The sequence below is a fragment of the Cyprinodon tularosa genome, unplaced genomic scaffold (genome assembly GCF_016077235.1).
Source record: "Cyprinodon tularosa strain WSP-4 unplaced genomic scaffold, ASM1607723v1 ctg238, whole genome shotgun sequence".
Taxonomy (NCBI): Eukaryota; Metazoa; Chordata; class Actinopteri; order Cyprinodontiformes; family Cyprinodontidae; genus Cyprinodon; species Cyprinodon tularosa.
Window position 1 is genome coordinate 262,425 of NW_024038890.1, and position 16,812 is coordinate 279,236.

At 37.5% G+C, this 16,812-nt stretch overlaps 1 protein-coding gene across 4 annotated transcripts in view; it reads left to right on the plus strand.

Moving 5' to 3' along the window:
* The first annotated feature begins 477 nt into the window (after positions 1-477).
* LOC119784947 (rapamycin-insensitive companion of mTOR-like) overlaps positions 478-16,812 on the plus strand; it is a 46,651-nt gene continuing 30,316 nt past the window's right edge. For all 4 annotated transcript variants that reach the window (XM_038287263.1, XM_038287261.1, XM_038287262.1 and 1 more), the window contains exons 1-7: positions 478-559; positions 685-732; positions 3,822-3,919; positions 11,270-11,334; positions 11,556-11,687; positions 11,842-11,905; positions 13,075-13,201. In XM_038287263.1, coding sequence (XP_038143191.1) covers positions 511-559; positions 685-732; positions 3,822-3,919; positions 11,270-11,334; positions 11,556-11,687; positions 11,842-11,905; positions 13,075-13,201 — 583 coding nt within the window. In that variant the 5' untranslated portion in view covers positions 478-510. The remainder of the gene's footprint in view (positions 560-684; positions 733-3,821; positions 3,920-11,269; positions 11,335-11,555; positions 11,688-11,841; positions 11,906-13,074; positions 13,202-16,812) is intronic.

The window sequence follows — 16,812 nt, forward strand, 5'->3', positions numbered from 1 at the left end:
TATATATAGAATTCTGACTTTAATCTCAGAATTCTGAGAAAAAAGTCAGAATTCTGAGATCAAATTCTGAGAAAAAAGTCAGAATTCGGACTTTTTTCCCCATGTTAAACTGAAATAAAATTTAAAAAAATCAGTTAACTTTTTTTTTTTTCAGTGGCCCTAATCCTCTTCCGCATATATAGATTAAGAAAAACAAACTCCTTTTTATTTACAAATTACTTTTGTGATTAATCATGTTTGCAACAAAAAAAAGTTTTCTGCTATTACTCAAATTTCATTTGACATATTTAACTCAGGTCGGTGGAGGGTGACTCTATTTTTTTTCTTTTATTTTTTTTTTTCTTTATTAATCCATTAACATAAACATGAAAAGACTCTCAGAGAGGATGGCAAAAAGTACACGAACAGATGATCAGTGACAGGAGGGGGCTTCATCTGCTGCTGAATTGTTCTGTCTGTATTCTCGCGAGACGGCACGAAGTTTCCGGTGTTGTGTATGTTCCTGGAAACATGGCGGCCAGCTTCCGCGGCCGTCCTATCCGGAGTCTTCGGATGCGGGGTGAGCATGAAAAATTCGATTCATTGAAAGCTGTAACTGCGACATATTGTAAAAAGGGAAGTCCCCGGGCTAGTATTGGCCCCAGAGCGATGTCTGACTGTCTACGCTGTGTGTGTTTCTGTCAGGTCGGAATGACAGCGGGGAGGAGAACGTCCCGCTGGATCTGAGCAGAGGTAGGCAACGGCTTCATCACATCACCATGAAAGCGATTATTGTTCAAAATGGATGAGGGCACTTTCTGCAAATAAAATTCCTCTAACGCTACACTTATTACTGCTAATGCGGTCGTATAACGATTGCAGCCCCCCATTCACTCCTGTTTCGCTTAAACCCATTGCTAAGAATGATAATAAGTAGCGGCGGCTGCGAATTACTATAACTATCTGAGTTAGCTTTAGCTAGCTGCCACAGCTAACCAGCCATGACGCTGCGCTGTTGTTTTGGTTGCTTTGACTGGGCACTGCAGCCTGTTATTTGGCCTTACATATGCAAATATTTGTCTTCGTGCATTGGTCGTGACTGCCAGCCTTAAAATAATCGGGCGTCGTCCTAGCTCTTTGATAAATATTATTGAATGGGAAGGTCTTTCTGATAGCTGTTGAGCCATGGGATTCGCTCTTGCAGCAAAAATGAAAGATGCATGTTTGTTTACAGGGAGCAGCCGCTCTAGACACCCACATTCCTGATGACTATAAATGTAATCATGTCGGTAAAAGGCTACTGTCGCAATTTTCTTCTGGTCATTAGGGAACTGATGTGTTAATCTACGAGTTGTCGATGAAGATTGTATTATTAAACGTTTGTTCTCTCGTTCTGATGCTGTAAATGTATATATCAATTGAATTATGGGGGGAAAAAACAACCATTTAGCTTTATGCTAAAGTAAGTTTGTTAATTTATTACTGAAAAAAACTACCTGTAATATATTCAATTCAGTTTATTTCTATAGCTCCAATTCACAACACATGTCATCTCAAGGCACTTTACAGTTCAACAGATCATCCTGTGAGATCGAAGTCTTTTTATCTAAGGAAAACCAGTTGATTGCATCGACTCATTGAGTGGAATGCAATCCCACACTAAGCATACTTGTAGCAACAGTGGAGAGGAAAGACTCCCTTTTAACCCTCTGGTGCATAGTGGTCACTGTAGTGGACAGCTACTACAAAGTAAATATCTCTTTAATTCTATGGTTTCTATAGTGAAACCTTACCACCCAGCAAACACATATAGGCTCCCCATTGTAAGACCCTTCCTAAGTACACTTCAGGAGACATTCAAGGCAGCAGCAGATCCTGAGGAATTTCAGTCACTTCAGTAAGCTATGAGTGTCATTGGTTTCCTTATTCGGTTTTTAACATTGTGCCTTTATAATGTAAAAAATTAAACAAAACATGTTGAAATATTTTTCAAAGCATAAAATGAATCAATGGTCTGCATTTTTTACAACAGAATACTAGATCATTATTTTTTTTATAAATTCATAATATTTTATATTGAGTTCTCATGTGCGCATAGTCCACTCCAGTGGACATATCTGTAACTTCATGAAACAACAATATTTTTTGGGGAAAAAAAGTTAAACATTTTTTTTCATGTCCTAAGAATAAGAAAAAGCTTGAGAAAAAAATCTTGATCAAGGCTTTCATAATTCATGCATCAGAGGGTTAAAGGGAGGCCCCATCCAGGAAACACACAGCCAGGCAGATGAGCTCAGAGCCACCTCCCATGTCAGAGGATGAAGAGAGCACATCCAGCCAGTCACAGTCAGAGAAATAGGACTACACTGGAAAAACAGGCCAATCTCCAACATCTATATATTCTCTACTATTTGTGTTGATTATGTATGTTTGCATTAATTTATTAATTAATGGTTAGTATTAGCTGCTGTGGTCATCTTAGCCAAAAAGACACGTCCATACAACATGACACCATAGTACAACATGGTAAAAATGTTTTGTTTTTAACAAAACATGTTTTTCTTATTTAGTTATTTTGATTCTGCAATAGAGATGCACCAAACCTTTTATGGCTACAATACCCTGATTGACTCTGACTGGCGACGGGTTGCTCACACGTTTAAAAAGAAAGGAGAAAAAAGATAAATATGCTTTATTACAGTCCAGTCAGGGTTGAAGAGCGAAGAAAAAAACCTACAATGTTAAAATAAGGATAATATAAATGTCAACTGTCAGTTAGATTTAGAAATACTTTATCTTAGAGCTTCCTGCACATTTTTTCTTTTATGCATTGTCTTAAGAAACAACAAATTACTCATGGCCATTAAACGCTCTTTGGTCTGGAAAAGGATAATTGTGGCAGCTCTATTTTACAAAAATTAAGGCAAAAAAACTGTTTTCAAGCCTTAAAAGCTTTTGCACCGCAGAAAAAAAGCATTCAGCATATCAACTGCTAATATCTGTGTTGAATAAACGTATCCTGATCAAACTCAAAAATTAAATGGTAAACTTTTAGCTCCTGTGATGCCTGTCTTGTTTATTAACACTTGGGCATGAAGATGCTTTCATGAGAACCTTTTTGATAAAAAAAAAAAAGAAGTAAACTGACCTTTTTAGTTTTAAAAAAATGTGCGCTTTAAATTCTTTTGTTTTTAAAACTGTTTGCTAAAATGAGCATAAATGTGGTGGGGTTCTTGGTAATGTCAGATTTTGATGTAACATGAATCTTTGAGCGGGAAAAAAAACGTAATGCTTTGAGGGGGGGGTTTAATCTTAGTCGTCTTGTTATCAATATGTTGATATTTTCTTATTAAATACAATTGAGCTTATTAATGCTTGTTTGAGTCGAGTAATCTGTAGTTCCTGTCAATTCCAAAAAAAAAAGAAAATAAAAAAAAATCCACTGGACTTTGTTTCCAAGTTTGAAGACGTTTCAATTCAAACTGTGAGGAATAGCGTTGAGTTTGAGGTTTTATTCCTGACATTTGAAAAAGCTTCCTGAATGGGAAGCGAACAGTCTTCAAACTTGGAAACAAAGTCCAGTGGATTGTTTTTAAATTTCTTTTTTTTTTTTCAGAATGACTATGACCTGGATGACTAGGAACCTTCACCAGCATATTCCTGTCAATTCAAAAGCAGTGAAAGGAACTGAAAATAAAGCATTTTAAACATTTCTTAAACTTGTTTTTTACTTCACACACAGTTAGTTTAGCCAGTTTAGCGTCTTTTCTTCCCCCTGTGAAGCATTGGTAGTCCACCAGCAGATTTAGTTATTCCGGATTTCATTTCTCATTCCTATACAGAACCATCTGAAAACTTCCGTGAAATCCTCCAAAATGTGGCCAAATCTCATGGAGTCAGTAACATGCGAAAGCTTGGCCACCTGAACAACTTAATTAAGGTAGGTCTTTCATGTTATTTGCCCTGCTTTGTTATTCTGTTCATTATTAAGTTTCGATGGGGTTGAAATTTGGTGAATGCTCTGTTTGAAGCATCATAAACCAAGATTACTGTTATACATAATCATGTTTGGAAAAATGTGCAAAGGCTCTCTTCTTAACGTTCTGTTTGCACTTTTAACCAACCTTGTTGAATAGAAATCCTTCCCACAAGTTAAGAAGAAATCTGTGTATAGAATGAAGATGACAAAAAAAAACTAAACAAATATGAATCCAGACATATTAAGTATCATTGTTTTCTATTATCACTAAATAAGGAATATTTTTCCCATGAAACTTAGTAGTCATAGAGATAAATTATTACATGGAATTGTCCGTTATTTGTAGCTGATATCAGTGTTTATTCTTTAGTTTATTTTATCTGTGTTTGCTGATGCATGTATGTTATTGCTTACATATCCATTGATTTAACAGCCATGCCTTGAAATCACGTGAAGCACAATCATTACTGCCTTCTTCATTTTCTATGGATGATTCATATTTTGTTCGGTTTGTTAATAAAGTTTTTTTTTCTGTTACAATAGCGACTTGTGCAGCATAGTTTATCGTCATGTAATTTCTATCCTGTAGGGAACATAAAGCAATATCTGCCTGAAAAATCGGCAGCACATATTGGAATTAGTTCCACTGATCTCATAGTAATCTGTGTTGCCATTGGCCTTTAAAGTCCTTCATCAGCGAGTCCCTATACATACATTTGTAAGATGTCTTTGTGGCTGATCAAGGGCTGATTTTAAAGCTAATGTGGCAGTACTGTGACCTCACAGGAGAGCTTGTTTCTTCTTCTTAAAAATCTGTTTGCTGTAAAAGAGCCTTAAGAACCATTCAGCTTCTCCTACTCTGTTGTGTCACCACTGACCTCCCCTTTATTCTCTCCCCTACAATGTCGCTTTCTGCTTTTCTATCTGTGCCTGTCACTTGAATTTTTGAAAAGTTAATGTAACAAGGGCTATAGGCTAATAAAGCACTCCAATCACATGTGCATCCAGAACAGCTCTGTGGCTTTAACAACAGATTCATTAATGTCTACTGTGGCTATTATTAAATCAAAGCTTTCTTTGTGTTCTCTTTTTTTTTTTTTTTTTTTTTTTTTCTAGGGCAATTTTCTGCCCAGTAATAAAGGTGCATGTTAGGAAGTAGAAAAAAGTTTTTCATTCAGTATTTCAATTAGTGGAGCTCTTTCAAATCCATACACAAGATGTAACTTAGATCTTTCAAACTGCTAGGAAGTGGCAATAAATATTGCTGGTCAGCGCGAGAGATCAGCTGATTCGGGTTGCTTTGCGTTCTGTAGCCAGTTATTTGAAAAATAGATGGTAAGCGAAGATGGAGATATTGGGGTATCTGCTTGTAGGGATGCTGTAGTTGAATGCTTTGCATGATCTAGCATTATTCAGTAAAACAGAAGTCTTTATTAGATGTTTATAGGATATATTAACTCGGCTCTTGGGTTTGCAAAAAAGAAAACTTAAGCTGGAGTCTAAAATTGCTTTTTAAAATGCTTATAAGGCCCTTGATTTGTTATGAATTCAAGGTCCCAAAGTCTCTTGGTGGGGATTTGTGGAGCCAAGTCAATGTTGTTTTAGTGTTTTTATTTTTATTTTTACCATTTTCACCTCAATTTTGTACTTTTTCACAATTTTTTCCTGAAAGTATTACAGCACTTCATGTTGTATGCTAGGGTTAGCGATTAATTGATATTTGAAAATAGATAATGTTTTATTTTCTATTTTTTGACCAGATCATTTTTTAGAAATTACTTTTTTTTTCCCCCATCAATGCACATCTTGGGTTTCCATATCGATGCATCACTTTTTGTTCTTAAATGTGTGCTTATAACTCATAAACTAGGTGACAAAAATTTGTTTTGTTCTATTTTCATTGTTTGGTGTGAAACATGATTATTTTACAAGTGTTTTAAAAAATTACATTTGTTTTTCTCACCCTTTTAATTAAGATCACTCCTTAGAGGGTGTGATTGAAATAAAAGCTCTTTTGTGTGTTTTTTTTATTTTTTTTATTAAACATAAGGGAGAAAAAAAACATCATAATCAGATTTTAGCTGAAAAATTTGAAGATTAGATCTTTACGCCAAACTCATTACTGCACACTCATTAACTGGCCTCACCCCTTAGAGAATATATGGACTGTTAAGAGTAAGATGAGAGACACCGGAGCAGCAGCCATGCAGATGAGATGAAGGCCACTATTAAAGCGTGGGATACATAACGGACATTCAACGCTCACATTTCTGGCACTTTTTACTTATTGGTACGTCCGTATTATTTAAAAAATAGTGAGGTAGAGTTAAATCTTTTAGTTATTTTCCTTTTTTCTCATTGCACTCGGCCGTAGATAAGGAATTTATCTAGTTTCCCTTTGAGTGAAATACTAAAGAATTTCAAATAATTTTCATGTTAAATACATTCAGTAAAAACTAAATAGCTCCCACATTTATTTTTCTGTAATCCTTCATAAAGTGTCAATTATAACTTACATTTACTAAGCTACTTCATGTAGGGTAACTGTTAAAAAAAACATACATTTTCTGGTAGTTTCATTGAACATTATTTTTGATGATACATAAGTATTATTGTTTTGAAAAACGACTGCTTTTACTTCAATACAGTTTCATAAAACTCACCCTTTTTATCCTTATTCCACTAAACAAAGAAGAAAGACATTACCCAACAGACACAAATCTACACTGTGTATGTTACCCTAAGACTTCCTGTCTTTGCACAACCTTCACTTTTTATATATTGTTTTGTTTCTGCTGAGCCTGTTGTGCCATTTAAATGTCAAGTCAATATACAGTAAATTGTATGTATAGTCACTGGAAGTGTAATGCTCAGTGTATAAATATATACATTACAAACGTACTGATCCTATACATGGCTTTGATATCCACTCTGATAGTGACTAATTAACTGGATCAGATATTGGATAAACAACAGATCCATTACTCAGTCCAGTCCAGTCCAGTCATTTCTTTTATTAATATACACAGAAATACCTTTACAAATAGGTTTCGGGAAGCTGCTATATTCTATCTATATTCTATATTACATTTTTAAGTATCTATTTTCAGTGAACTTTTGCGTGGATGTTTTATTTAATTTCTTCTTGTTTCCAATGTGCACTTTGTTTTTTTGGTAAATAAAATATTTGTATCGGCGATCATTTACCTTTTTTCAACAATACTTATGTCAAGCCTGATGCCTTCACTGATGCCTTCAGTTCATTTAGTTCTCTAATTTTGATCTGTGCATGTGAATCTATATTTGTATCTGTTTATTTATTTGTTTATATATATATTTGGCTGATATTAGCATTTCTTTTCTGCTTTTTTCTTGTATGTTTATAGTCTTGATCTCATGATGATCCATATCAAAATGCTCTTTAAATAAGAAGTGGAATTTTATGTTTTGAAAATGTAATTTTTATAAATTATCTTTTTTTTTTAAATTATGCAGTAAGGTCACCTTTTTGTCTCTATAATACCATAATCTGCAAATCTGCACATACCATTTAATATTCAATTATGTCAGATATTCTGATCAAAAGGTTACTAATTACTTTACGCTTTTTATAGAATAATGTGAGTCATTTATTTACTTTTTTTATTCAGTATATTAGAATAATGCTACGCTTAGTTTAGTATAAAACCTTTGGCCACTCTTCCCACCTCTATTTTAAATCCTGGCAGCTGGTTTTGCTTTGACCAACTTCCCCTCCTTCAGAGAAAGCAAATGTCTTTTAAAAGGCTTTGGTAATTCAGACCTTAGGCGCCGATTCCTCCTTCTGCTTAGACAGTTCCCTCTTTCAGCCCACTGCTTTTCACCGCCTCGCCTCTAACTGTCAGCTATGAATGGATTGTAAACAATTGTTTGCGCCTCTTCAGTTGGTGAGCGTTCTGTAGCAGGCATTGTTGTGCACACATCACTGTGGGTGAGTTTGTTTCCGCTTCTGCAGCCTGACACTCTTGTTTATGACTGACTTCAGGCAAATAGCCAATGTGTGAGTGTGTGTGTGTTTTTATACTTAGCTGAAGCATTATCACAGTGATTCCTTATAAGGGTTTCAGGGCTGCAGGGGTGACCTAATCCCCTATGGAGAGCATCACACCTTCTGTCTGCTATAGGCTCTGATACCAGAGTTTAATTAAACTTAATTCTGACCAACTTGCCACCCAGCCCATCTGATTTATTGTAGGTCAAAAGGCTAATTAGTGCAAAACTAATAGCATGTTCAGTGTTAGCCTGAGCTGCTGTGGAGTGGGACTCCTGTTTCCCATATCAAGGTTATCTAGGGATACCTTTGAGAAAGTCACCAGCTTTATAATAGCAGCACGCTTTGCTCAGAGACCTCTTTGGTTTGCACTTGCACCATGTGTTAGTCTGTGCTGATTCCCATTGCAGCACCAGTTCTGGTTATTGACCTGCTGTGAAGGAGCTGCTAAAGGTTGAACCTCATGCCGAAAGCGAAACAACATGGTCAGGTCTGGCCTTGTTTTGAAAACGGGTACAGATAGCTGGACTGTAACCAGATAAAACTATAAAAGAAAATAAATAAAATGACTTTAAAAAATCTCTTTTTGTGTTTCTTAATAATGTTAATCCAAGCATAGTACTTATAAACAAATAGGGGAGGTGAGAAGCTAAACTCGTTACTGAATGGATGATTTTTACTTTTACTTTCATGTTTACAATCTATATGCCGAACTACCAACATCACCCTCATCTTAGCAATATGGCAAACACTACTTGACTCAACTAGCAGTATGAGTATAATTTCAGATTGAAAAGAGCATCATAAAAGTCGCAGCTTTCTGATCCGTCCCCATGTACTGTAGTCATCTAAACATTTGATTACCGTATTTTCACGACCATAAGGCACACCATACTAAAAGGCGCAGTCTCAGTTATGCGTGCCATTTCTGTATTTAACACACATAAGGCGCACCGGACTATAGGGCGCGGGTTTTATATACCGGTACATATCCTCTACTACGTTTAAATACCTCTACTGCGTATTTAAAAATAGAGCGGGAGCAAAACTGAGTATGATTGTGCTTTATTCATGTATTTATTACAAAGTATTAATCAAACCCATCGAAGTCATCATCCTCTGTTTCTGAATTGAACAGCTGCGCTAAATCAGACATGCCAATTTCCCCTTCTTCGCTGTCAGAGTCACTTTCCGTGCCGTGTGGCTCCTCGGAAATGATGCCGGCTTTTGCGAAAGCTCGAACAACAGAGCCAGCAGACACGTTAGCCCAAGCATCTACAATCCATCCGCAAACTGTGGTGTAACTTGCCCGGCGCTGCCTTCCACTTTTCGTGAAACTGTGGTCTCCGTCGGTCATCCATCGCTCCCACGCCGCTCGCAGCCTTACTTTGAACGGCCGGTTCACACCGATGTCGAGCAGCGCACCGCACTATAAGGCGCGCTGCATATTTTGAGGGGAAAAAAAGACGTTTATATGCGCCTTATAGTCGCGAAAATACGGTAGATTTGTTGGATTTTTTTTTTTCATATGGATACAGACTAATGAAACTGTTGGTTGGGTTGACTGATTTTTGTTTTATTTATTTATCTTGATTTCGATTTTTATTTACAGTGAAAAGCTCTGATATTTATATAATCTGACAGTATGTTTAAATATAATATTCGATTGTTTTTATTTTGTTCATCGATTAATATAAATTTGTTTAGAATTATAATTGATTGCTATATTGAATTTTACCGCTTTATGCTAATTTTGCAAACATGGAACACTAACATGTTCAATATGAGCCTATAAATGTTATGGCTACAATTTGCACCACCTTTTTTTTAATATCTGTTTATTTTTGTGCACAGCTTGCAGAGCTCTATAATAGACCAGCCACATGTTCATTGTTAGCTATTGGCTGCTGCAGCTTTCTTTCTACTTCAGGAATATTAATCTTTAAATGTTATTATGTTCAAACAAGAGCATGGAGTTTATGAATCCCAATAACAATCCTCATACGGTTAACTGGAATCCTGATAATATATAAGACAATGTGACAGCTAGTGCTATTAAAACATGGAGGCCCTGGTTAAAATTGTCCTGTCACTTCAACATGTGTCTGTTTGCAAGAAAACAGAGGTATATTTAGAGATAAAATGCAAGAATCCCCTTATTTGACAAAATATGTAATGCTGTCAAAGAAGGAGAAAAAACTCAGGATCTTAATTGTCGTGGTGGTTTAAAAAGAAGCACTTTCAAGCATTGGGGTCATTAATATAACAACTTGCTAATAGTAAACACCTAAACTTAAATATGAATCTGGAATATCTCTTCTCTTTGGGTAAAATATGCTGCTGATGAGTTTAGTGGAGGATTTTGTTTCTTTGGTAATGGTGACAGGACACGGCTAAAAACAATGGACGATAGGGCCTTCGAAGCCGCAGCTCCTCGTCTGTGGAATGCCCTCCCAGACCACCTTAGGGCCCCACAGACGGTGGATTGTTTTAAGAAAGGACTAAAAACTTTCCTTTTTAGAAATGCCTACAATTGTTGATTTTAGATTTTTTAATAGGCTACGTATGCCTTTTAATGTATTGATTTTAATGATTGTCTTTTTACTCTGTTTTTAATGTTATGGTCTTTTAAATTTGTTTTAATTTTCCCTTTTTTAAATGTAGTACTTTGAGATTTGAAGTCAAATGTAAAGTGCGTTATAAATAAAATTCATTATTATTATTATTACAGATCAGCTGTCAGGATCCTTATATAGAATTAAGACGACTTATAAGGGCGAACATAAGCAAATAATAAAAACTTGCATAGAAAACAATCATGGCAACTTCTTCTAAGCTTTCTTTTCATTCACAATTTAACAGTTGTTTTTATTTCAATATTGAAGGATTTACTCTGAGAAAGTTTTTTTTATTCTAGAAGACCTCTTTTAAAATGTGTGTGATGTGATCTACATTTAAACACAGTAAGAGCCACTTCAAGCCTAAATTAAGATGCTTTCTCATAACATATTTATTCCTTTCCCACTGGCCAAAATCCTGTTAAAACCTGGGAACAACGGGCTTTTAGTAGCAGTGGGAACAGCACGCTGACCGCTGTTGAACCTGGGGTTAAACGACTCTGCTAGCGATCCTGGTTAAAATCGCTTTCAAACGGCTTGGCTCCAATCTGCCTAACTTGGGAACATTAGATCTGGGTCAGCCTGCTAATTTAGTGGGAAAGAGGCTTTAGACTTTATTTCATTGCTTGACACAATTTAATCTTTATATATTTTGTCTTTCAGTTGCTTTGCAGTATTGGACATCGGGAGGAGAGCTTTGGCTTTACGTATGAAGAAATCATTGTATGGTACGTACTGTCTGGAAATGCTGCCCTTTATATCAACAAGGACTCTGTAAATTTGTACGAGTGGTGTTCCTGTAATATAAAAATTCCCCTAACTCTGGGGCTTTGGCTTATCAGTTCTGCTTATTCATAGTAATATTATGACTGCGTTAAGAGAAGGGTACCTTTGTTATGAAGTGTTTAGAGATTAATGTTCTATTTCTTGTTTTGTTTTTTAATTTTAGTCTGCGTCTAGCTCTTCTAAATGAGGCCAAGGAAGTGCGTGCAGCAGGCTTGCGGGCACTTCGCTATCTCATTAGAGACACCAATGTGCTGCAGAAGGTCCTCAGACTGCAGGTGGATTATTTGATTTCCAGGTAAGACTTTGCTTTTATCAGATGGGAAAGGACTCTTTGAATGAATTCATGTCTGTGTTTTTTGTTGTTGTTGTTTATATGAAAATGCAGTACTGGTGGCCACAAACGTGTCTGGGTCTGTTTTAACAAAAAATATCTGTTTTGGTTGCTCCAGATGTATTGACATCCAGCAAAGCAACGAGGGGGAGAGGACGCAGGCATTACGGCTTGTCAGAAAGGTGAGATGTCTGTCTTTTAAATATCATTTGGAAGCGTTGAGGGTCGTTGTTTTTCCTGCCAGTAGAGTAATTTACCTCGACTACACAGGCTTATTCCAGTACAAAGCCATCAGAACAATCCTTTGGGGGCAACAGGGATGTCAGTTCACAGGGTTTGTCTGCCACTCTGGTTATTTATAGCTCTGTCGGTCGTTTACAGTAAACCTTTCACACAGTGCTGTGGTTTTGAACAGTGACTGTTGCTCCTCTAACCACAGAAGGATTTTAGGGCTTTTTCGTTCTGTAGAAAAATTAACTTAAAATTCTGGTTAAAAAATATATAATCAGTAATTTCGTCAGTTTTCAATAAAGGGATTCCATTTTCACTACAACTAGGTAGTAGTTTTTAAACTTGTTTTAGCATTCTGTTGTTTTATTTTTCGATATGTTAATATCTGGCAACTTTTTTTTTTTATATACATCCATAGTATAGTATTTTTAAAGGTATTTTTGTTTTTTGGACTTCAACATCAGTCTATTTTCACAAGGTTGGCGCTTATGCTACGTTCACACCACACGTGGTTTGGGCAGCAAAGAAGCGCCTGCTGCTTCATTTTTGATGCTTGTAAACAGAAAGGTCATTAGGTTATTAAGCTGAAAAAGGTGCATGAAGGGATGTGTGCCTTAATTCATGAACATATATGGGGATAATCTTGCAAAACCAAAGGCACAGATGTACATTCAGCATCCTTTGTGTCTGTTAAATGACTGTTAAAAGCAAAGAAGAAACTGAAAATTGTTGTCGGTTGTCATGCATCTTTACTTTTGTGAGGGTGAGGTCATGGCTGGAAGCTTTCTTTTAATTAATATTCCTCTGTAATATTTACAGAATGTTTGTCTTTTTTCTTGATTCTTTAATCTCTTGCTTTAGCATATGGCTGTTTTTTTATTTTAATATTTGTTTGAAGATAATTCAATCTAATTAACACAAGATATGACTCTCAAAGACGTACAAAACCTTCAGCAACATTTAAAACCCTGATAATGTATAATGTTTAATACATAATACAATTGTTATTTATTATGTTCCTCTGTTAATAAATTAAAGGTATTTTTTCTTGTCTGTTAAAACGTGTTTTCTCTGTATCTTTTTTTTTTTTAAGCTTTTTCTACTCTCTCTTCCTCTACAGATAATCACCGTCAATGCCATGCTGTTCCCCACCTCTGTTGCTAATTCTCTAATTGCTGTGGGTACAGACGGGCTGCAGGAGAGGGATCGCATGGTTCGCGCTGCCGTTGCCATCATATGTGAGCTAGGTGAGGACATGACATTTAGCTGGAATAGTCACAACAGAGATGTAAAGTAACATTAACCATGAGGGTATACAGCAGGGGTGGGCAATTCCAGTTCCTGGGGGCCGGTATCCTGCATCTTTTAGATGTGCCTTTGGTTCAACACACCTGAATCATGTACTCAGATAATTGGGAGGACTCTGCAGGAACCGACTGCATACTGAGGAGGTAACTCAGCCATTTGATTCAGGTGTGTTGGACCAAGGATGGATCTAAAAGTTGCAGGATACCGGCCCCCAGGAACTGGAATTGCCTACCCCTGGTATACAGGGATCTGCTGGGTGTGATTTCGGTCTCATCTTCTTAATGACCCATTTTGGGGCATAAATCTGGGACGGACATTCCCATTTTATAACTTTATCTCCATAGTTCCCTCTGTCGCTTATTAACAAGCTGGTTCAAAAAGAGTTATACTTATTGATAGCACCGGTAATGAAATAGAAAACCGTGAACTTTTTATGTTAAATGCTTCCAAAACTTAGTCTGTCCCGGTAGACGTGATGAAATAGCCTAATTCCTTTAGCCTGTCTTCAAAATATTTAAAACATGCTTTCAATGAACTCAAATTTTAATTGATTCAGACGAGGTTATCATACTAACGGTAAAAGTGACTATTTAAAAAAAAAAAAAAAACATCTGTTACCTCTTTCTCAGGTAACTGTATGGCTATGACTGAATACCACAGCACACAATCACAAATAATACTCTTAAAGAATATACACATTTAATATCTTTAGATGGGGGATTTATATTACTAAACCTTTTGTAGTAATTGCATTTATTCATTTTTTTCAAATTTGTCCATGTCCCAATTGAAAATCAGTGAAAGAAAAAGAACAAAAATAGTATAAATAGAAATTCTGACAATTCTCCCAGTTTTTGGGGTTATTAATCATCTTTTATTCTTGTTACAAACAAAGATTGTTTTTTTCTTTTTATCTTCAGTGTAAAATGTAAAAAACAAAACAAAAAAAAACATGTTTTTTTATTTACCTTTTAGATCTAATTTCTGCTCTAATCAGGTAGTATTATAAGCACTTTATTTTTCATACTCTATATACATTAACTGATGCTGTAAACATATCAGTTAATGATTATCTGATTTCCCAATTTTTTGTTGATTATTGTCATTATTCCATCAATTATTTCAGCCCTACCCTCAAGCTAACCTTGGAGGATGTTATGGGAGGTAAAAGGAAACAAGCTAAGATTTTCACCCAGAGCTTCGCAAACCCTCCCTTACAACATTAGATGATATCACTATGAAGGCAAATCAAAAACATTCCAAGCATGGAGAGATGCTAAAGCAGCTGGAACATCCTGGTGTGCCTTCCTGAAACAAACCCTTCAGGTAGAACTTATGTGGATGAATAATATCTCACTACTGTCTGAGGGAAATCATGTGATTTATTTGAGCAGTAGTTTTCAGATCTACTCTAAAGGAGAGAGTCAGGCTCTAGCTCTTGTTTTTAATTATATCCTTCAGTTTCAAAGCAGAATCTCAGTTACCAATGTCTTGCTCTTAATATTTCTGTGAGTGTGAATTTGTTGTATCAGCTGCCTTTTTAAGCTGAGGATCACTAAGCTGAACCCTTATGAAAAGCAGCCACCTACATCTGTGTCAAATAGGGCTGCAACTAACGATTATTTTAAAAATCGATGAATCGGCCGATTATTTTTTCGATTAAAGGCACACTATGCAACATTTTTCAGTTAATTAATGTGTTCCATAACGTTTTGGATGATTAAATGAGTCATTTCAGGTTGAACAAAGGTATTCTCGGCCGCCCTGGTGGTCTGTGGGGGAAAAACCGCACTTGCAATTGCAGGAGCTCCGACCCGCTAGCCTGGGTGCCATTCCGAACTTAGTCCCGCCCACAAAGTTTGAGGTCGGGAAGTTCGGTCTGGCTCTGCTCCATAGTAGCGCGAGTATTATCGCCCACTGTCAGGCGATCCAATCAAATTGTCAGGGCGGGCTTTATACGATGATTGACAGATGATCAACAGTAACGTAATGAACCACGTGACCAATGCGCGCTTGGGTGACAACAATAATGGCTGCCGCTGGAGAGTTTAGTTGAGTAGATTCTGCTATTAGGGTCTGTTCTAGAAGATATTGACAGCAAATAAATTTTAAAAGAGGAACAGAGAAACGCGATCAAGTCTCATCTTCTTATTATAGGCGTGCAACTGCACGCTTTGATTTTTGTGGACAACAACTATGCCTCGCTTAAGATACGTCACGCACTCCGTTGCTCTTATTGGTTGTAGGTCTATCCAATTGAGTGCAGAGGCATTTTTTTCCCTGGTTCGTTCAAAACACGCCCCATAATCACAGCTCTATGGAGCAGTATCAGACTCATATTCTGACTAGAATTGAGTCGGACTACGTCAGGCTACCGACCCGCACCCACAGGCTCAAAAGTCTCGCGAGAGTCTGTCTTGCTTTACGGCGAGAACTGCTACACGCCCCCAGTTAAAAGCATTCTCGTTGCTAGCACAGTGGCGATCTTTGTGCAGCGCTGCTTTCACACCGGACACAGCAAAAGCAGCAAAATCGCGTCTGCTGCTTCATTTTTACTGCTTGTACCAGTTCTGACGCGCGGCTGAAGCAGCTTTGCTGCTCTGGCTGCGCGGTGCAAAAGTGAGTCTGACGCGTGTTGGGCGGAGCTTCACTATCCTTTCTCTGCCTTGCAGCTATATTTGCTGTGATCAGTGGGAATTAAGTAGTTTTAATATGTTTTTAAGTGAGAAAATACACCTGAAAACGTAATCAGTGCAGTCAGTTCCTCCAGATTACAATCCTGCCTTCCAATATTTTTTCTGTCGGAGCCGCTCAGACCCCCACATAGCAGCGGTGCGCCGACAGTAGGAATCCCTTCATCAGCAGCCTCTGGCTGGGTCGCCTCCTCACAGTTCACGGCGGCAGCTTGTAGGTGTTTTTCATCTAAATAATCCAAACTGCAGGCAGCAGGATAATAAAAGCGAACATATTCTGCCGGCAGATTCTGCCTGCATTTTAAGTTAATTTAGGCGTCAATAAACTGTTTAAGAGGAGTGATAATAGCGCTCTGATCATCAGCGCTGTGTCTCTCTCCCTGCCAGCTCCCAGATCAGCTTCTCTGATTGGTTGAGGCGGCGCGTCGAGCAGCAAAAATAAAATTTTTCCATCTCGAGCAGGAGCGCGTTTGCGGCGCGTCACACGCGTTTTCCATCTCGAGCAGCAGCGCGTTTGCGGCGCGTCACACGCGTCAGATGCTTAAACGCGCCCGACGCGCTGCTTCAGCTGCTCAGACGTGCTGCGCCTGCTGCTCAAAACACGCCGCGGGACCTTTTGCTGCGCCTTGACGCGTGTCAACCATTGACTTTGCATGTAAACTCGCTGCTTCTGTCGCGCCAGCTGCGTTCGCCTGTCTGCTAAGCTCAAAACAACCGCGCCTGGCTTGACGGAGAAACCGGGAGAACAACTGAGCATATTTACGACAGTGCACTTTTACTTTCGCCCTCTGGGGGGAGCCTCGCTGGAAAATCAACACCGGTTGCATAGTGTACCTTTAATCGATGAATCGGACAAA